General features: G+C 42.4%; 1 protein-coding gene and 1 long non-coding RNA gene across 2 annotated transcripts; one reads left to right on the top strand and one right to left on the bottom strand.

The window, feature by feature from the left end:
* Nucleotides 1–113: 113 nt before the first annotated feature.
* LOC106005353 lies at nt 114–7,716 on the top strand. Its single transcript, XR_001178655.2, has 3 exons — nt 114–233; nt 2,688–2,788; nt 5,030–7,716. It is a non-coding gene; the product is annotated as an uncharacterized LOC106005353 (long non-coding RNA).
* Nucleotides 2,296–17,373, bottom strand: LOC101671389 (bile acid-CoA:amino acid N-acyltransferase). The gene is given in 5 exon segments (XM_013053819.2): nt 2,296–5,636; nt 8,897–8,986; nt 8,988–9,100; nt 12,328–12,843; nt 17,148–17,373. Coding segments are annotated over 4 exon segments (1,266 nt in total). The 5' UTR covers nt 12,794–12,843; nt 17,148–17,373; the 3' UTR covers nt 2,296–5,039.
* Between the last annotated feature and the right edge of the window lie 3,191 nt (nt 17,374–20,564).

The following is a 20,564-nucleotide window of genomic DNA, read 5'->3' on the forward strand; positions in this document are numbered from 1 at the left end:
TTCCTCTTACGTATGTTCCCAGTGATGGGACTGTGGGCCCTGCTGGGACAGGGTCAGAGCAGACTCTCGGGCCGGCAGCTGTACCTCTCAGTCCAAGTATTTCACAACGGAATCTCAGGTTTCATCACAGGACTTTGGTTTCTAAGCACTTCCCTGACTCCTCCTCCCCACTGCTGGCTCTGGTCTCCTCGGGGATTTCCTCCTCTGAGTCTGTGGTCTCAGCGTCTAACACGGTAAGTCCCAAACGTCTGACGCAGTAAATCCGCACCAGGAGATTCTAACTGGAATAAGGTCCTGGGGTCTGTATGTTCAACAGGGGATTGCTAAGGCATAGCTGGGTTTTGAACTGCTCTTCCAAGGGACAGCGGAAACCCTCCTGATGCAAAAACGCTTCCTCGAGACCAGAACCTCTGAAACCTGCCTCACTGTTAATGCCCTCAGTCCAAGTCCATGGTCAAAATGCAGGAATGATCAGGTTTTCAGATTGTAGACTGCGCCTCCAGACTTGCTTGGGGGAGGGCACTGTGTCTTTTCATTACTGTACCTTTCATTTCTGTACCCGGGAGACCACCGGTCCCTGGAATCAGAGAGACCTAGATTGGAACCCGGACTCTTTAACTGGCCGTGTGATCTGACCTCAGGCAGATTGTTTTACTTCCCTTGGGCTTTGATTTCTCTCCTTCTTCTTCTTCTTTTTTTTTTTTTTTTTTTTAAGATTTTACTTATTTATTTGGCAGAGAGAGAGAGACAGCAAGAAAGGGAACTCAAGCAGGGGAGGTGGCAGAGGAAGAAGCAAGACTCCCTCGGAGCAGGAAGTCTGATGCAGGGCTTCATCCCAGAACCCCGGGATCATGACCCGAGCTGAAGGCAGATGCCTAACAACTGAGCCACCCAGGTGCCCCTGTGCTTTGACTTCTTAAATAAGAGTGATATATAAATGCACTGAAAGTGAAATATTAGCCTGGGGGGAAAGGACTGGTCTTGGAAGTCACGGGCAGATTGGAAGTACTGAGGAAAGAGAATGGTGTCTCAGCACACAGCTCTCATAGCAGGTGAGAGGTATCTTGGCAGAATAGCAAGGCTCCCAGCTGAGGGACTAATTCTCAAGATCAGGTCCCAGGGTGGGATCAGTGTCATTTTTATGAAGATTCTAAGAGCAGTGCAGGAAAGGGTGGGCAAGACAGGATGCCGTGGCACCCAGGTAATAAAGTGGGGGCAGGTTGGCAAAGAGTCAGATCTTTTCCACTCCGCTTGCCCAGAACAGAAAACATTGGGGAACCTAGCTGTCCATGGGCCCCTAAAGGCTATAGCATATGAGGAGTGGGGACACCGGGTAGTGAAGTGATGACTGCGTACAGAAGAGACTTGGGGAGTTATCAATAGCAGGCATGAACCACGCAGAAAGGACTGAAGTCCTCTCGGGCAGAAGGATATCTACCTGCAGTCTGCCTTCAGAACCACGACTGCGACATCAATTCTTCTGGCCTTCTGGCCTGTCCTGAAGGTTTGAGACCCTGCGATCACATAAGCCAATTCCTTAACATCAATCAATCTCTCTCCCTCTCTCTCCATGCACACCTTCTTAAGGTATATTTACTGGGCCTGGAAACGTAACCAACATAAGACAGATTAAGAGGTGAGAAGTACATAAAAGTTTTTAATGTAAGTTTCGTGTGGCACAGGAGCCCTCATGAGGAATGAGCCCCAAAGAAAAGCAAATACTTGCTTTTATATTAGCTTGAAGAAAGAGAGAGACCATTGTGGAAAAGTAACTATGTGGGCAGTCAGAAGGAGGATAATCATTCGAACAAGGTCTATTTGTATAGAATTCTCTCAATCTCAGTTTCTGTCTTTGGTGGTAAGAATTTTACTTTCCTTCTGGTTGTGGGGAGGACACCTTCCGTCTGGGAGTTTCCTCCTGCTTTGAGGAGGGAAAAAGGAAGGGTCAGAGGGCCCTTCTTGTATCTGCCTTTTTAACTGCTGATTTTTGTTAAAGAGACATATTTTGGGGTGATGTATTCTGGTTGCCTTCAAAGGAGACAGAAGAAAAGCATGAAAATTAGTGCCTATGGAATGAAGACTATTCTAATGGGGGTAAATATGAATGCACTTGGGGTTCACTGGGCTTCCACACAGCTACAACACAATCAGTGGAAAACTGACTCCTCCTCAACGGTAGACCCAGGCATGGCCCTGATCATCTTTAGAAGCTAAAAAATTTCTCCCTAGTAAGAGTAAATATAGAACTTGTCGTGTCCCTAGATCTCCTAAGCCAAAAACAGCGAAAACAATGTGTTAATGTATAGACCCAAATTTATTTCAAATTTCCAGAGACTGGAGATTAACAGGCCATTGGGGAAAATCTCAACACAGTGTAACAGAGAAAATTTAGGTCTGAGTCCCTGGGTTCTGATTCTAGCCCTGCTATTAATTCATCGTGTAAGTTTCTCTGCACCTCTACTACTCAGTACGAGAAGGCTGACATAGATCAGTAACCCCCAAAAAAGCCTGCCATTAAGTAGCACCTTTATGATTTAGCTATATCTGTGTCCTCTGGCCTATTTCTTGTAAGGCAAAGATGATCTTTACTAATGCCTCTCTGACAGCAGTGATGTTCTTAGTAATTGCTTTATTCTTCCTCAGAAGCTTTATTCCATTAAGTCTGGGTCCTGGGGCTTGTCTTTCAGAAGAGTTCTGCCTAGAGAGAAGTTCTGAGCCTTGACCAAGGTGGAAATGGATTGTGAGAAGCTAGGAAAAAAAAAAGAAGAAGAAGAAGAAGAAAAGAAAAGTAAGAAACTGGAATCTATAGAAGAAGGTTTTGTCCTGCTTCCGGTTTAGAGTTGGGGAGTTAGAGTGAAACAGGACATCGTGTGCATAGGCAAAAGGAGATAGCGCATGCAAGTCTCCTTTTGCACACCTAGCATGTGAAAGAGTTTAGCAAGCTCCCAGATTCTCATGGTGATGGGCATGGAAGGCAGCTGAGAGTTGAAGGTCAGCAAGTCTGCCCTGATTGTTGCGGCCACGTGAGAGCCGACCTTTTAGCAGAGGAGATGTGGTATATGCATCTGTCAGGGGCCTGACAGAAGACACAACTCACATTTAGAGAATGTGCAAGGACAGTAAAAGCCAAGTGGACCAAATGCAGAAGGTGAGAGTGGGTTTACCAGCTGGCCTGGACCATGCTATGAGTTAACCAGGTGCAGATACTTTATGGGTGCACACAAGAAGTCAACCCTGAAAAGCAGACCAGTTACATTTCCAAGAGGTCAGAGAAGCTGGCCAAGAATGGTTTTTTGATCTGCTTTCCTGTCAATATTTGTAGTAGTGATACAGAACAGAATATATGAAAAAAAATTTTTAAGACCTTCTTGGTTCTGAAAATCCACAAAATGTAAATCAAGGGATATAAAACATAAACATCATATCTCATAAACATCTGATTCTTCCTGAAGTCTGGAAGAGGAAACAAAAATAATTATACCCATTAAACCCACTATGTTAGCTATTATATAGCATATGGCATATATAACTAATGATGTAGCATCTAATCTATATAGTTATTATGTAGCATATACCATAGGCGGTATTAGCCATTGCAATTACATGATTATTAGAGTCAAAGAAGTGACGTAGTCTGATTGACTGGGTGTGGGAAATGTAAAAACTTCTCTGAGTGAGAAAGGTGGGAGGCTAATAGCCTCGCTCATCCTGAATGGAATGATTTCACTCTAAACAGAGGGAGTATCAGAAAGCAGAGGAAAGAAAAGGAGTTTAGGCAGATACCGTGAAGCGCCTGTGTATTACTTCTGTCCCTCTAACTCTTTGTCGGCTCCCCCACCACACCTACAAAATCATTCAAAACACCCTTTTACTGGCTCTTCTTCACTTGATTATCTACCTTCCACATTGCAATTCAGTAGCTCAGGAATATGTGGATTGTGACTTGCCCGTTAGAGGAAATACGTCAAATTTGACCTTGGACAAAGTAATTTGGATCGTTCTACACCCAAGGTCATCAGACTATGCCCTGTAAACTAAATCTAGCCAACAGCCTGTTTTTCTACTGCCCACAAGCTACGCGTGGCTTTTACATTGGCCAATGCTTAGAAAAAAAAGAAAAAGAAAATTACTATTCTGTTACATGTAAAAATTATATGAAATGCAAATGTCAGTTTCCATAAATAAAGTTTAAATGGAACACAGCCATGAACATTCATTATGGCCTGTCTATGCTGCTTTGGTGTTTGAATGGCAGACCTCAACAACAGTGACAGAGACTTAATGGCCCACAAAGCCGAAAATATTTGCCATGTAGAACCTTAGAGAAATAGTTTGCCAGCCCATAAGGTATACAACCCACAGTATCATGGCTCCTTCCCTAAAGTGCAATTCTGGGAACCTCAGATTGTTTCTTTTTCAAAATGCTATACATTTTGACACAAATATTACTTTATTCTCTTCTCTTAGCCTTTGTTAAATTATTGATTTTAGGTTGACTCAATCGTGTTACCCCCATAACAGTTTCCATATTGCCTCAAAATAAGAAATGTTTCTTAAGCTCTAGTTTTTCAATGGCAATGAAGTAACCATGAGCCATGAGCATATTTTCATATATGAGAAATCTAAACATATTTCATTTGAGTTTTAAGAAATCAACAAATATCAACACCTGATCCTACTCATGTCTGTTTTTAAAACCAGGGGATTCTGTCATTTATTTTGGTCATTTTTCCTTCCCCCAAGACAATTGCTGTAATAATAAACCAGAATATTTTAGGGCAGATAGAGCCCTAAATGTATTCTTTTTTCCTAAATGTACTTTTTAAAATATAAAACTCTCCATGTATGATATTGGATTAAACAGAAACCGTTCTCCCTTTCCAAAGTCAAGACATGAACATTGTCAGTCACCCTCCTGCTTTCTCTTAGTATAACGTACCACAATAAGAAATCAAAGATGTTGCTCTATGAAAATCAAATGAAGTATTGATTGATTGATCACGTGAAGTATTGCTGCTCTGTTCCTCAGGAATATCTTCTCAGAGTTGACTGGTCACAACTGGAACAAGATGCTTCCTGAGAAACTTCTGGATCTCCTTCCAAGAATGCTCCTGGGCAGCGGCATGTAGGGTCACCTCTCCACCCCAGTGAATGGACAGGTGGAGGCTGGAGATCTTTGAAGCACAGCACAGTGGGGAATAGGGAGGCTCTAACAGGTGGCCTGTCCCAGGGTAAGATAGCAGGGTCCAGTTGTTCTTCCCGTATCTGCTCAGCTGTTGGGTGGCTTGCTCAGCATACACTTTGCTGTTGAGATTCTTATCATCTTCTCCCACAATGAAAAGGAAATGTCCCTGGGCCTTTTCAATGGGGAGAAGAGACGTCTCACTGGCTTCACGTCTAGCTTCCTCAAAGCTGTGCTGGAACTCTGCTAACCCCAAGGCATTGATGGACAGCGATTGTGGAGAGACGGCTAAGGGCTTACTTATCTGACCATGATATACCTGTGGAATGCTCAATATGAAGTTGGGCCCATTAATAAGCACAGTAGCTGTGACTTGTTTTAGGTGTATAGCCATGGAGAGTCCAATCTCTGCACCTTTGCTTATGGAAACTATGCCAATGCCTGGGCCGAGGACCTAAAAATAATGGAAATGAGATGTTGATTCTGTCTACCATTTAGCAAAATGCTACCACCTCAAATAACCAAAGAACTTGAACAACCAGTAGGAACCAAGCAAGGACTAACCCCACCCACATGCCCAGTTCTAGAGTTCTGGAATACATGATGAACGTTCAAAGGAAATACTCCTTCAAAAACATATCAGGCCTTCCAAATTAAATACTATGGATTCAGCGTGGTGTTAGGCACTGAGTTTAAAATGCCCTAAAGAAATACCAATGTAGTAGGAAAAAGAAGAAAAAGGCCCGTAACTCATGTGAATAACAGAAGTCAAGTTACAGTTGATCGGTCAACACCGTTGTACCAATTCTAGGGTCTCTAGAAGTCCAGAGGAAAGGGTACTCTATAGGAAAAGACTGAGAAAAAAGATGAGTTTAGTAGAACAGAGAATGGAAACGTGAGCAGAGGATTCTAGCTCTGCCGTGGTTGCCCTGGAAGGTTTCTCCTTTAGAGAAAGGTTTCATAAAGGAAGCCTGGCTCAGCTTCCTCTTCCGCCTTCAGTCATCAAGCAGGCATTTTTAAAAAAAGATTTATTTCTTTGGCAGAGACAGAGAGAAAGAGCATACACAAGCAGGCAGAGAAGTAGGCAGAGGGAGAGAGAGAAGCAGATTTCTCTGCTGAGCAGGAACGCCTGATGGGCTCAATCCCGGGACCCTGGGATCATGACCTAAGATCATGACTCAATGACTGAGCCACCCAGGTGCCCCTAAGCAAGCGAGTTTAGATTGTCCCACCCTGTACTAACCGCCGGAGGACACAGAGGGAAAAAAAGGCATAAGTCATCTTTTATCATCAAGGAACTCACTGCCCGATGGAGAGACAGGAGGGAAAAAAACAGACAATTAGAGTAGCTTACAAATTCTGCGATATAAGAATGCACATAGGCAAGGCTGCCAACCCAGATTACCAGGGAATAAAGCAGGATCAGGGAAAGATTCTCAGAGGAAATGGGCTACAATTTGGACCTTTATACAAAAAAAAAGTCAGGCGGGGGCGACAAACAAGAAGGGAAGTTATTGTATGCTGTGTAGTGGACACCAATAAGAACTATTCTCTTTTTCTTTTATGGGGCATGTATATTGCCCCAGGGGGTAGATTCTGATGGATCTGAACCTATTCCCCTATGCAATATATATATATTTTTTCAGCCTCTTTGGAAGGCCAATACATTCTACCTGAGGTCCTATCCTGTATATTAAGAGGGGTGACCGGAATCATCTCCTTTTGAATTAAAAAGACCTTTCAAGCTCTGAAGTTCCACGTCTTAATATGAAAGATACAGAGTCACAGTTACTGCAATGAAAGGTGAGAACTCAGAATGGATTTGGCCAGGGAAGACAGAGTAAAAGGAAGTACAACACAGATCAACAACAACAACAACAAGTGACTCAGTTGTGTGCAGACATTTGGCAGAACACCAGCTCTTGTTATAACTTCTGCCACCAAATTTGGGATCAGGGAATTTAGAATGCTTAGAAGACACTTAAAATCAACAGATGGAGAAATAAGATCTATAAGGAATTGAAAGGTGGGTGGTCTCTCTTCTCACAGAAGAGAGAGCATGAAGCAGGCTTAGTGGAAGTAGTAAGAGCCTAGGAGAGAAATCTGGTTTCCAAGTCTCATTAGTCATTGACTAACTTTGGGAAGTCATTAGTCATTGGCTGACTTTGGGAAGAACGCTGAGGGAAAAGTCATGCAGCAAGTATAAGGGAAAGCAGGCTAAGAAAGTGAACAGCAGAATCACGGAACCTCATTTCTCATCTAAGCCAAGCAGAAAACGCAGCACAATATAGCTATTTAAAAATTCAATGCATCAGTAGATTGTTAGTGATTATTGCTCATCTTATTACTGTAATTCTGATCATATTTTGGATGATCCTTTATATGAAATAGGGTGTGGTACAGAGACTTAATTTTACTTGGATCAGTTCTTTTATTTTTTGGACTTTATTTATTTATTTGTTTGGGGGGGGGCATAAGAATGAACAAGGGAAGTGCTGAGCAGGGAGTCCGATGTGGGACTCCACTCTACAACCCCGGGGTCATGATCTGAGCTGAAGGCAGACATTTAACCAACTGAGCTACCCAGATACCCATAGAGCAATTTTTTTGTTTTAAAGGTTTTATTTATTTGACAGAGACGGAACACAGCAGGGGGAGTGGGAGAAGCAGGCTTCCCATAAGCAGAGATCCCAATGTGGGGCTAGATCCCAGGACCCTGGGACCCTCTGGGGTCATGAGCGGGGCTGAAGACAGATGCTTAAGCAGCTGAGGCACCCAGGCATCCAAGACGCAATGGCTTTAGATTCAGATGGAACTGAGTTGCATTTCTGTCTCTACCCCATCCGGTTGTGGGAATTTGGACAAGCTTCTAACCCTTTCTAACCCTGAATCTCTTCATCTATTAAATACTATGGTGGTGATGCTATTTCGAAAGGTTCTTGTGAGAAGTAAAGGGGATAATACAAGTGAAGAGCTTACTAGAGTAATTAGCAATACACATCCTCAATAAATGTAATTCTTATTTTTATCACCTTCTCTGATTATTATTAAGTCACCAGACTGTACAAGACAGATAATCTTCCTTTGAGGAGTGAGTCTGATTTTTAGCTATTGGAGAGGACTTAATTATAATGCTGTAGGACTTCCCAATCCATACCTTCTTTAAGTTCTAAAATGTGCTTTTCCTGCTATATTAGGGTTGCTGCATATTATCCCTTGTTAATTGCTGATATTTTTTTCTTAGTGATAATTGCTTAGGGCACCTGGGCAAATAAATAAAAACTTTAAAATAATTAAATGAAGCCATTCCATCATGGACACAGGCTAATTTCCCGTTTTGTCTTTCTGAGCAAAAGACATTGGGTGGGAAAGAAATCATGTGAATAAGATGGCTATGTCATAGAACTTCCAGTTCACTGAGGAGAATCATACTTGGAAGTTACGGGAAGCCACAGGGTGTAATGGTTATTTGAAAATAGGGACTAAGAGGCACCTGGGTGGCTCAGTCGTTAAGCGACTGTCTTTGGCTTGGGTCATGGTTCCAGAGTCCAGGGATCGGGCCGTATTGGGCTCCCTGCTTGGCAGGAAGCCTGCTTCTCCCTCTCCCACTCCCCCTGCTTCTGTTCCCTAACTCGCTGTGTCTCTCTCTGTCAAAAAAATAAACACAATCTTTAAAACAAACAAACAAGGACTAAAAGAAAAGGCAAAAATTACCTTAGGATGTCTCAGGAGAAAGTTGACAGCTTCCTCAAAATAATCTAATTCTGTCTTTTCTGGTTGGGCAGGCAAATCTTCATAGTTAAAAGTAAGCCAAGGCCAAGGAGGCAAAGCCACGACTGGCCAGGAGACTGGCCCGGTACTCAATCAGCCCACCAATACCACCAAACAAGTCAATTATCCCTGGGAAACGGCCCTCTCCTGAGAAACAAAAAACAAAACAAAGCTGAGGTTAAGGGGAAGGGAAGGAAATGAGAAGAAAAATACAACAACACAAAGAAATGCATCACAAATTCTGGAATTGAAGCATAAATTTTCAGTAGAATCCCCAAGTTTTCAGCTTTGTATCTGGGGCAGAACTAAAGCTGATTGAATACATTAATGGAACATAGTATCAGGAAGGCTGATTGGGAGCCATGTTCACTGACAAGTTTAATCTTGGGGTCCTGAGGACTCACAGTGGTTCATTTCTGTAGTATTGGAGTACAGAAAGCCATTGAAATTAGGCAAGCACTTTTTAACCTATGAAAAGGTACACAATTGGGCTTTAGGAAATCAGTGAAGGTCCTGAAATTATATGCAAAATATAGGTTTAAGTGGGTCTTTCTTTCTTTTCTTTTCTTTTCTTTTTTTTTTTGAGAGAAAGCATGCAAGCTGGGATGGGGTGGCATGGGGGAGGGGCAGAGGGAAAGGGAGAACTCTTAAGCAGCCTCCGTGCTCAGCAGGGAGCCTAACAGGGGTCTCAGTCTCAGGATCCTGAGATATGACCTGAGCCGAAACCAAGAGTAGGACGATTAACCAACTGAGCCACTCAGGGACCCCTATGTGTGCATTTTACTAATGAAAGCCTCTACAGATTTAATTGAGTTCTCAAAGTATATATAACTCAAAATATATGACTTCAAAGAAAGCTTATTGAAATGACTGTTAGCTAAAATCTGGACTTCACACTGCTCTATTCCACTCATCTGACAACAGCGACAAAATCTTACAGTCAAGCAGGTGTAAATGGTAAGACCTTCCATGTGACAACAATCTGTTTATTCCCTGAAACTTAACACTGGTAAAGAGTAGGGATGGTCAGAGTGTCATTCTACACACGCTCTGTGTAGGCAGCTAGTTTTCTAAATAAAGCAAAAACAAATTTATGATGCACTTCTTGGAGGCACTCTAGTCTCCAGTAAGTGATTTTAACGGAGGTAGACTTGTCCCATCTATGGAGGCATCTGGCTGGCTAAGTCAGTAGCGCATGTGACTCTTGATCTTGGGGTTGAGTTCAAGCCCCATGTTAGTACTTAAAGAGATAAGTAAGTGAGATGTTACTTAAAAATAAAAATGTTTTTTAAAAAGTGTGACTTGATTTAAAGGATATTGGGAGTTTTCAAAACAAAATATTGCTATGTTTTCTCATCTTGAGAAAGGGAGCAATAAAATGGTACTAAATATATCTTCGCTTTAAAATACCACTTCAAGGAACGCCTGGGTGACTCAATTGCTTAAGCGACTGTTTTCGGCTCAGGTCATGATCCCAGGGTCCTGGCATCAAGCCCCATGTCAGGCTCCTTGCTTGGCAGGGAGCCTGCTTCTCCCTCTCCCTCTGCCTGCTACTCTGCCTGCTTGTGCTCTCTCTCTCTCTCTCTCTCTCTCTCTCCTCTCCTCTGTCAAATAAACAAATAAAATAAAATACATTTTAAAAAATACTGCTTCAATAAATGAATAAAGTTGCTTTTCATCTCCTGATTGCCAGGAGGAGGGAGGACTTAAGAGTAACGAGCCTCGGGGCGCCTGGGTGGCTCAGTGGGTTGAGCCGCTGCCTTCGGCTCGGGTCATGGTCTCAGGGTCCTGGGATCGAGTCCCGCATCGGGCTCTCTGCTCAGCAGGGAGCCTGCTTCCCTCTCTCTCTCTGCCTGCCTCTCCAACTACTTGTGATTTCTCTCTGTCAAATAAATAAATAAAATCTTTAAAAAAAAAAAAGAGTAATGAGCCTCTGATCATGGAAGAATGTTGTAGTTGAGAATTGTTTTGAGCCCTGACTCAATCCTCTTTTCGCCCCACACAGCTCAATGCTCTTTTGTATCTATCCCCACAGAACAAACAGGACACACAGAACATGCAGTATCCTCGAGGATTCACCAAAAGTACCCTCTAATCCAGCACATCACCCAGGTGATGGGGATATCACTGATATGTAGATTTTTAACTGAGGTGGAATAGGAGAGGCACAGACATTTGTGCCACTTACTTTCCCATCCCTACACACAATGATGTTGTCTCTATGCTAATTACTAGGTGTACAAATACTGAGATTTATGACTGTACGTGTCAGGATGATTGTGGAAAGGGAAGCTTTTTATTTTTTTTTTAAAGATTTTATTTATTTATTTTCAGACAGAGATCACAAGTAGGCAGAGAGGCAGGCAGAGAGAGAGGAAGGGAAGCAGGCTCCTGCCTAGCAGAGGGCCTGATGCGGGGCTTGATCCCAGGACCCTGAGATCATGATCTGAGCCGAAGGCAGAGGCCTTAATCTACTGAGCCACCCAGCCACCCCGAAAGGGAAGCTTTTATTCCTTCTACATCATCTATAACTCTATGCTGTCAAGAACCACCTTGAACACTTCAGGCTTCCTTTACCAATCTCACTTCTACATGTTTCTGTTTCTGAAAGCAGAGAGAGAGGCAGTACATTCTGATGATACGATGGCTGTGTCCCAGATAGAAGCTCATGCTTAAAGAAGGGGCTCTCAGACACACCTGAGACCCGGACCTGTCGAGGGCTACTTCTGGGAAATTGACTTTGCTTCACTCAGTCCCACAATAAAACCTGAGAAATGTACCAGTACACGTTTTGAACCACTTACTGGTATGTGGAAATCACTGCGGGAAACTGACTTTTCTGGTAGGGACCATGTTGTGTATCTGCTGATGTATGGAATGTCCTATAAATACGCAATATTTATGGAACTAGAGAGTATAGAGTCTCTTTGCATCCTCTATATTTGTTGCAACATTTCAGTCCGTTGTATCACCAGCTTATTTGATTCAATGACCTACACCTAAGTTGAAACTCAGGCAAGACAGAACTCCCAAAAGAAGCTGGGACACAATCAATATCAGGAGGTGAATCTTCAGGGAGTTGCCTTTAACACAGATGGATTTCACATAAATCCAAAGCTATGAAGACCCATAATTCAGGGACTCCATAAACTACATATAGTCATATCCTTAGACAAACTCCAGAACTGTTGAGATCCAACTTGAGTTGGAATGTGGCCTCACCATATTCTTGTTCTGACCCAGAGTTAGCCCTGATTCTAAGGCTGGAAAGGACTATACTATGTACTATCCATATGCAAGTTAAACCTCTAGAAGGATTAGGCACTGGAAAGAGGAAGCACAAGGATGACAGTAACCAGGTTAATTTTACTCACCAGGAGGGAGGAAGAGGGTTCCCCGAAGGGGGCCTTCCCGAACTTGGATCCGTTTGACACCAGGTGCTACATACCACCTCTCCAAAGTCAGGCTGACTTTTGGAGCAGTGGTGGCGATGTCGGATAATTGCAAATTTGAATCATAAAGTTTTATTTGGACCAGGAAGGGGCTATTCACCACATCTTTTTTCATCAATTTCATTAAAAGTTTTTCAGGTTTCAGGGACCAGAAGAGACCCATAGGGTGGACTCCGATGTAGTCACCTCCCAGCGAAGGGGCCTGCTGCAGGTCTACCTCCCCAGCTTCATTGGCCTTATAGTAGGCTTGAGAATGAAACAGGTTCCCCTTCTCATCTGCCAGGGAGGCCTGAAGAATCACTACTTGAAAGGGAGACAGGCCAGTAGCACGAATGTGCACGGGTTCATCAACAAGCGCACTTGCAGGGGTAGCTGTCAGCTGAATCATTGTCACAATGAGGCACCTGGGATGATTCTCAGTAACGTTTGTAGTAAGACCTGGATGTAAAAAAATATATACATGGGAAAATTAAATAAGACAGTGATAAGATTAAGGAAAGGTGAACTGGACCAGGAACCTGGCTGCTTGGGATTCAGCTCTAAAAATATCCTGATATAGGGGCGTCTCGGTGGCTCAGTCCTTAGATGTCTGCCTTCAGCTGGGGTCATCATCCCAGGGTCCTGGGATCAAGCCCTGCATCAAACTCCCTGCTCAGTAGGGAGCCTGCTTCTCCCCCGCCCCCCAATCTTCCTGCTTGTGCTCTCTCTCTTTCTGTCAAATAAACAAATACAGGGGCCCCTAGGTGGCTCAGTGGGTTAAAGCCTCTGCCTTCAGCTCAGGTCATGATCCCAGGGTCCTGGGATCGAGCCCCGCATCGGACTCTCTGCTCAGTAGGGTGCCTGCTTTCCCCTCTCTCTCTGCCTGCCTCTCTGCTTACTTGTGATCTCTCTCAAAATAAACAAACAAACAAATAAATAAACAAACAAGTAAATACAAACAAATAAATAAACAAACACGTAAATACAATAAAATAAATAAATAATAAATAAAAATATCCTGATATTATCTGCAAGTGCAAGATACCGGAGAGCTTTTAGCAAATATGTGGAAGACATAAAACAAGTAGATGCCTTTTATAGTAATTATGAACCAGGGTGGAGGAAGCAGCAGCCAAATAGGCACAAATGATATCAACACATCCAAGGACGATCTCACAATTGGCCATCCAGAGCCCTTGAAAAGTTAGATGCAGTAGAGGACAAGAGTGAGATGTGCGGCTGAAAATTGGGTTTGTTGGGGTGCCTGCGTGACTCCGTCGGTTAAAGTTCTGAGTCTTGATTTCAACTCAGGTCATATTCGTAGGGTCCTGGGATTGAGCCCCATGTCGGGCTCCCTGCTCAGCACAGAGTCTGCTTGTCCCTCGCCCTCTGCTCACCTCACTTGCAGTCTCTTCCTCACTCTCTCAAATAATTAAATAAATAAATACGCTTCTTAAAGAAAAAAGAAAAGAGGGGATTTGTTAAACATCTACATATATGGAGCTGGTGACTCTGCTACTAAGAGAGCATGAAAACCAGACAAATCTTCCCAAAAGAATGAGGACAAAATCTTTGGGGAGAACAAGGAGATTGACATACGTGTTACTCCCTAAAGAAAAAATACTCACAGCTTCGTAGTTAGGCTTCTCCAGGCATAAGCAAAACCAGATGCTGACAGAACCTTCAGGTACAGAAAAATTTGCTAAGCTTTTCATAATCTTTGTCTTCAAGATTAAGGAATGCCTTTCCCCTTCGGGTTAGTGTGAAGAAAGTCACAAAAATGGCCATTCTTTCCATTCTAATAACCTAAACTTACCTAGATAAAGACAAAATGAAAATTTTTTTGTTTTCTTAAACTCATTAGATTGCCAAGCATCTAAATGAATTAAATTCCAGTGAGTGATAGGTTCCTCCTACGAGAGAGGAAACTTTCTCTTCTACAGAGTGATTTCATCTATGATAAAACAGCAAAAAAGAATCCCCCATAAAGAAAAATGAGGAGCGACGCCTGGGTGGCTCAGTTGGTTAAGCAGCTGCCTTCGGCTCAGGTCATGATCCCAGCGTCCTGGGATCGAGTCCCACATCGGGCTCCTTGCTCCGCAGGGAGCCTGCTTCTCCCTCTGACTCTGCCTTCCACTCTGTCTGCCTGTGCTTGCTCTCACTCTCTCTCTCTCTTACAAATAAATAAATAAAATCTTTAAAAAAAAAAAGAAAAAGAAAAATGAGGAGAAATGAACAGAACATTTAATGCAATTTTAATGGATGTGTGCAGGCTGTTTTGATAGATTAGAATTCTGAGAGATCCTAGCCAGAGTCCTTCTCCAAGGACTTGGAGATTTGGCCACATACTCTAGGACAATACATCAAAGAAAGCTAGCAGAGGCATGAACAGGGAGAAATCTGTCAGAGGCATTGCTAGTCTTTCGTATAAAGCAAAGCAGCTAACTTCCAAAGGAAGGGGGAGATAGCCAAATAGAGAGATTTCCCTGGAAAGCCAGAAGTGGGACTACAGAGCAAAGAAATTTCCTTAGTGATCCTTTTTCTAGAAGAATTCTAAACCAGAGAGAAATATCCTACAGTTAGAAAAGCTAGCAACATGGCCATAAAAAGCCAAAGATATCTCAAGAAGTTCACCAATGCTTAGCCCGCAGTTTCTTCTAATGAGGAAGGCCTAATCCCATACCCAGAAATATCTGAAGGCAGTGGTGCCCCGACTCAGGTGGGGCACCTGGGTGGCTCAGTGGGTTAAAGCCTCTGCCTTCGGCTCAGGTCATGATCTCAGGGTCCTGGGATTGAGCCCAGCCTCCCCTTCTCTCTCTGCCTGCTTGTGATCTCTGTCTGTCAAATAAATAAAATCTTTAAAAAAAAAAAGCAGCAGCAAGCCCAGACCCAGGTCAACCACAGGTCAGATGGGTTCAGCCTTTAATTCTTTTTTTTTTTTTAATTTTTTAAATTTTTTAAGATTTTATTTATTTATTTGACAGACAGTTCACAAGTAGGCAGAGAGGCAGGCAGAGAGAGAGGAGGAAGCAGGCTCCCCACTGAGCAGAGAGCTCGATGCTAGGGTGATTGGGATCACTACCTGAGCTGAAGGCAGACGCTTTAACCCGCTGAGCCACCCAGGTGCCCCTCAGCCTTTAATTCTAACATCCTGACACTGTAGGGCTTTGCTCTTTTCTTGAGGTAAATATTACTTATTCTGGTCACTTCTTTTATATGAAATATCTGGAGTATGATTGTAAATATTATAAGACAGAAGAGAATCAAGAAAATTGATCCATGATGATGATGAGAGCAAACAGTCCATAACAAGAGGCACAGAAATAGCCAAGAGAGTGGAATGATTAGAAAGGAACTTTGTTGTGGTGTTTTTTTATTCGTTTTTTGGGGGGTAGGGGTGGGGGGATAGAAGACAAAGAGAGCACCCTTTCCCTTGTCTGTGTTCTCTCTGTCTCTCTCTCTCTCTCAAATAAATGAAATCTTTTTTAAAAATGTCTTTAATATGTATACACACATACTCATGTGTGTATTTAAATGCACTTAAAAGACTTTAAAATAAAAATAATAATGTCCGCTCGCCTCCCGCCCGCGGAGCTGAGCTGCGAAGCGGGGCGGGCTGGCGCAGAGAGCGCGTCCCCCAACGGGCACGGGCGCAGACACACGCGTTCCTGGGGCTCCGCGGTCAGGTGGGTGTCCCTGCGGGGTCAGGCCTGCTGCTTCTAGCTCGCTGCCAGAGAATCTTCCTCGCAATTACTGCAGTTGACTGCATCTTTTCTCCTAGTCTTTTCCCTAAGATGAAGACAAAGAAGTAATAATTCCTACAAAAGAGAGAAGAGCAATATCTTAAAGTTATCTCTGCCATCTGGTCCTTTGGTCGGACGGCCGCCTCCACGAACAAAATGTCTTTAAGATTCCCTGGCTCGTTTGGAAAGACTAACGACATTAAGAAAAATTAACGAACCTCAAGAACGGTCTGGTTACCTGAGGTCAACCACTATCAGAAAGCAGATGATCCTTCTAATATATCATCAAAGGGACAAGAGTGGCCTAATGCTATGTCACAATGCCTGTGTCATTCACTTCACTTCATCTCATCACTAGGCATTTTATCCTCTCACATCAAAAGAAGAAGGGTTCAACGAATAAACAAAGAGAAAAATTGTCCTACCCCGAACACAAAGTCTCAGATTTACACAACTCTGAACAGACCTAGTTACTTAACAACCGCTAAAGTGAATTAAAAAAAATAAATAAATGCGGACATATGTTAAAAATAATAATAATAATAATAATAATGTCTTCTGGGGTTTAAAGAACACATAGAAATATAACAACAAAAAGGTGGGAATGCAGTTAATAGAATTATATTGTTTAAGATTATTATCTTATTATTATTATTTTTTAAAGATTTTATTTATTTATTTATTTGACAGAGAGACACCACAAGTAGGCAGAGAGGCAGGCAGAGAGAGAGAGAGGAGGAAACAGGCTCCCTGCTGAGCAGAGAGCCCGATGCGGGACTCAATCCCAGGACCCCAAGACCATGACCTGAGCTGAAGGCAGCGGCTCAACCCACTGAGCCACCCAGGTGCCCCTATCTTATTATTTTTCAAGCAGTACAAGAATATTTGCAGGCAGACTAACAATTTAAAGGCACTATAGGAGCTCAGCCCACGAAGACAGAGAAAGCTGAGCAGCTTAGGTGTTAGATAGCTGATGAAAGCAGCAAGCTGAAAACAAGAGTCAAGCTTTTAATCACTTACTGTGAGGGAGAAAGTGCCTGATCAAGATAAGGATGAAGGGTCTGAAGTCGGCAGGTCAGCCAGATGTGGGAGCCCCAAACCAAGGATCCAGCAGTTCTGAAGTCAGGGTAGAGTGAGGGGAAGGGCTGGAAGTAGAAAAGAACTGGTTGCTGAATGAGAGTAAATGAAAATGTTTTCCAGCCTTCTTGCATAAAGAAGTCTCCTTCTTGCATAAAGAGAGGCCTCAGCACACATAACTGAAGACTTTGGACCTTGAACGAAGGTCTGATGATAAACAGATCTACCATGAAGGATCCTGGGCAGGAAAGGCAAATATGAGGGTCCAACCAGCCTGTGTGACTAGTGACTAGGGAGACCAGTAAGTACCAAGTGTCCAGAGTCCTTGCCTCCAACTTTTTTCAGAGATTGACATGCACTGGTTGTACCCCAAGTCTTGTGCTGGAAGAGCAGCATTCCACCATGATACCTGACAATTAAAGCCTTTGTAATTGCTTATGGTCAGTTCTGGAAAATCACACATGAGTTTTTAACCAAGAGCTAGACTTCTCAGGTACCTATTATATTCTCTAGAATAACACACACACACACAAAATATTTGAGTAACCCCAAAAGAAACAGGTGTTCCAGTTACTAGGCTGTGTAATAAACCCCTCAAAAACTTAAAGGTGTACAACAGCTGTTTATTGTGCTCCTATGTTCTGCAGGACACCAGGACACCAGGCAAAGGCTCAGTGAGATCAGCCATCAGTTGCAAAGACAAAAAGCTTTTGGAGACTACTAAACCAGTTCTCACAATTGTGTAAGAGTGAAGGAAGCTGAAAGAAAGATGACTGCCAATCGATAATTTAGGCAAGTTCAAATCTGGAACTGCTATTTGCTATACTATGTGTAAATCCTCCTGCATTTTTAGAGAGAGGACACTGCCTGGTAAGAGTAGGGATGAGAATGAATATGACAGCTGAATTATTCCAGATTAAGAAGGGAAATAGAGTGGTAGTTGAAGTATGGGCCAAGAGTTTGCTTTGTGGCCCACCTCACATTCCTCGAGAACCCTACTTTGCATTAAGAACTCAAAAGCAAGTAGTGTACTTTGAGGGGTTTCCAGGAAACATAAGCACCGAGGAACAATGGGAAGTATCTAATAAATTGTTGGTTGAGGGCTGACTGGTGGGGGAAGAAGGAGCCTTACTTTTCCACCACTTCCATCCTGCCATGCTGAGAGGTAAAATGGACTCTGGAGGCCCCAAAAAACTGTCAGGCACAAGAATCCAAGGTCTGATATTGTGAGTCAGGCTTGTGCACTAATACCACTAGGAGAAGTCTATACAGACAAGGTATTGACAGTATCTGCTAACATTGTGTTCTGTTTTTAATGTGTGTGTGTGTGCACGCGCGCACGCGCATGTGCGTTCAGAGGGAGAGAGCAAGAGATGGGGTAGACACGGGCATGAATACATGCTGATGAGAATGAGCCAACTAATGAGAGACAAGTGCTGAGAATGAAAATCTGATGGTGAATAAGACATTTTCCCCCGAGAAGCTTAAAAACAAGTGATTTTATAGCCCCAAAGTACTCTATTTCCCTTGTAAATTTATTCAAGAAATTGAGTATACATAAGGCACACAGAAATACATGGCAGTCAGGAATGGAATTTATATCTCCAATTCTTAGTAAAACTGATTAGTAGTTCAATAAGAATTTATCAAGGGTCTACACTATGATAATCATGGAGAGATTAGACACAGTCCGACTTTAAATAAGCCTAAAGGTGGGGCGCCTGGGTGGCTCAGTGGGTTAAAGCCTCTGCTTTCGGCTCAGGTCATGGTCTCAGGGTCCTGGGATCAAGCCCTGCATTGGGCTCTCCGTTCAGCAGGGAGCCTGCTTCCTCCTCTCTCTGCCTACTTGTGATCTCTGTCTATCAAATAAATAAATAAAATCTTAAAAAAAAAAAAAAGCCTAAAGGTGTAGACTTCCTTCCATACATTATCCATTAAGTTTCTACTTAAATATCACATGGATCAACCAGTTTTCCTGAACAGAAAGAAAGTAAATGAAAAGTCATTAGCCTTAGTTCAACTTATAATTCTTTTCAAACATCATCACTTTTTCCTTCATATCCTCAGTTTATTACATTTCACTACCAGAAAGTATTCTTGAATTGCATAAATATGTAAGACCTTTAAGAAATATCCTCGCATAATGTAATTCTAACAAACCATTCATCTGACATTAAATCACCCTTCAAATAATATAAAAAGAAGACCACAATTCAAAATCCCAGACTAAGAGAGTTTCTTCTACAATATCCTAGGAAACAGTTTTAGAAAGAGGGAAAAATATTAATGGAGATGGGGGAAGATAGAATAAAGAAAGGCTAACAAATAATTTCAGAGTCATTCTTCCCCAGAAATATAAATCCTGGCTTGATATCTTCATAATCACAAATCCCTGTTGGTATCTTCTGTAAACAAACTCCAACAGAGTTTGTGCCCTTATCGGAGCACTCTTTGAACTCCATAGCTGAGGTTGTAAAATGGGCAAAAAGACTATTTGTCTGCATGAACTGCTAAATTCCAAACACTGAAATTAAGAATCTGACTTTACTTCTCATTCAAGACCTGAGACTTTAACACATTTCCAATCAGCCCAGAGGAGAGATAGCCCTGATTACAAGCTAAAAAGTACCTGACATATTCCCCTCTAAACTTCCTTTTCCTCAATAAAGAAGAATGGCGCTATCTAGAGTCCTCTTATAAGTCAAAACCTCAAATATGTCTTTGCAGTCTAACCAAACTAATGAAGCACTGTCTCCCTCTCTAAATAAATAAATAAATAAATAAATGTGGGGTGCTTGTGTGGCTCAGTCTTTGAGCCTCTGTCTTAGGCTCAGGATCAAGCCCACACTGGATTTCCTACTCGGCAGGAAGCCTGCTTCTCCATCTCCCACTCCCTCCGCTTGTATTCCCTCTCTCACTGAGTCTCTCTCTGCCAAATAAATAAATAAAATCTTAAAAAAAAAAAAAAGAGGAAAGTAAACCTAAATTAGAAGAAAGGAAGTAAGAAAAGTGTATTAGCAATGAAACAGAAAATAAACAATAGAAAGAAATGAACAAAGACGAATCTGGTTCTTTGAGGAGGCCGACAAAATTGATGAACTACAAGCCAGAATGATCAAATAAAAAGAATAAAATTTAAATGCCCAAAATGAAAGGGGGTTATCATTGCAGATACAATAGACCATGAAGAGGAAAATAAGAGAATATTATGAACAATTTTATGCCAACTAGTTTGACAACTTAGATGGAGTGAATAAATTCCTTGTAAAATACAATTTAATAAAGAACTGTTTCAAAGTAAAGGAGAGCAAGTGAAGATGATAACAAAAATGTAAAGCATGAACCACGATTAGATCCTCT

Source organism: Mustela putorius, unplaced genomic scaffold, assembly GCF_011764305.1.
Source record: "Mustela putorius furo isolate JIRA1106 unplaced genomic scaffold, ASM1176430v1.1 tig00000580_pilon_pilon_pilon, whole genome shotgun sequence".
NCBI classification, from domain to species: Eukaryota; Metazoa; Chordata; class Mammalia; order Carnivora; family Mustelidae; genus Mustela; species Mustela putorius.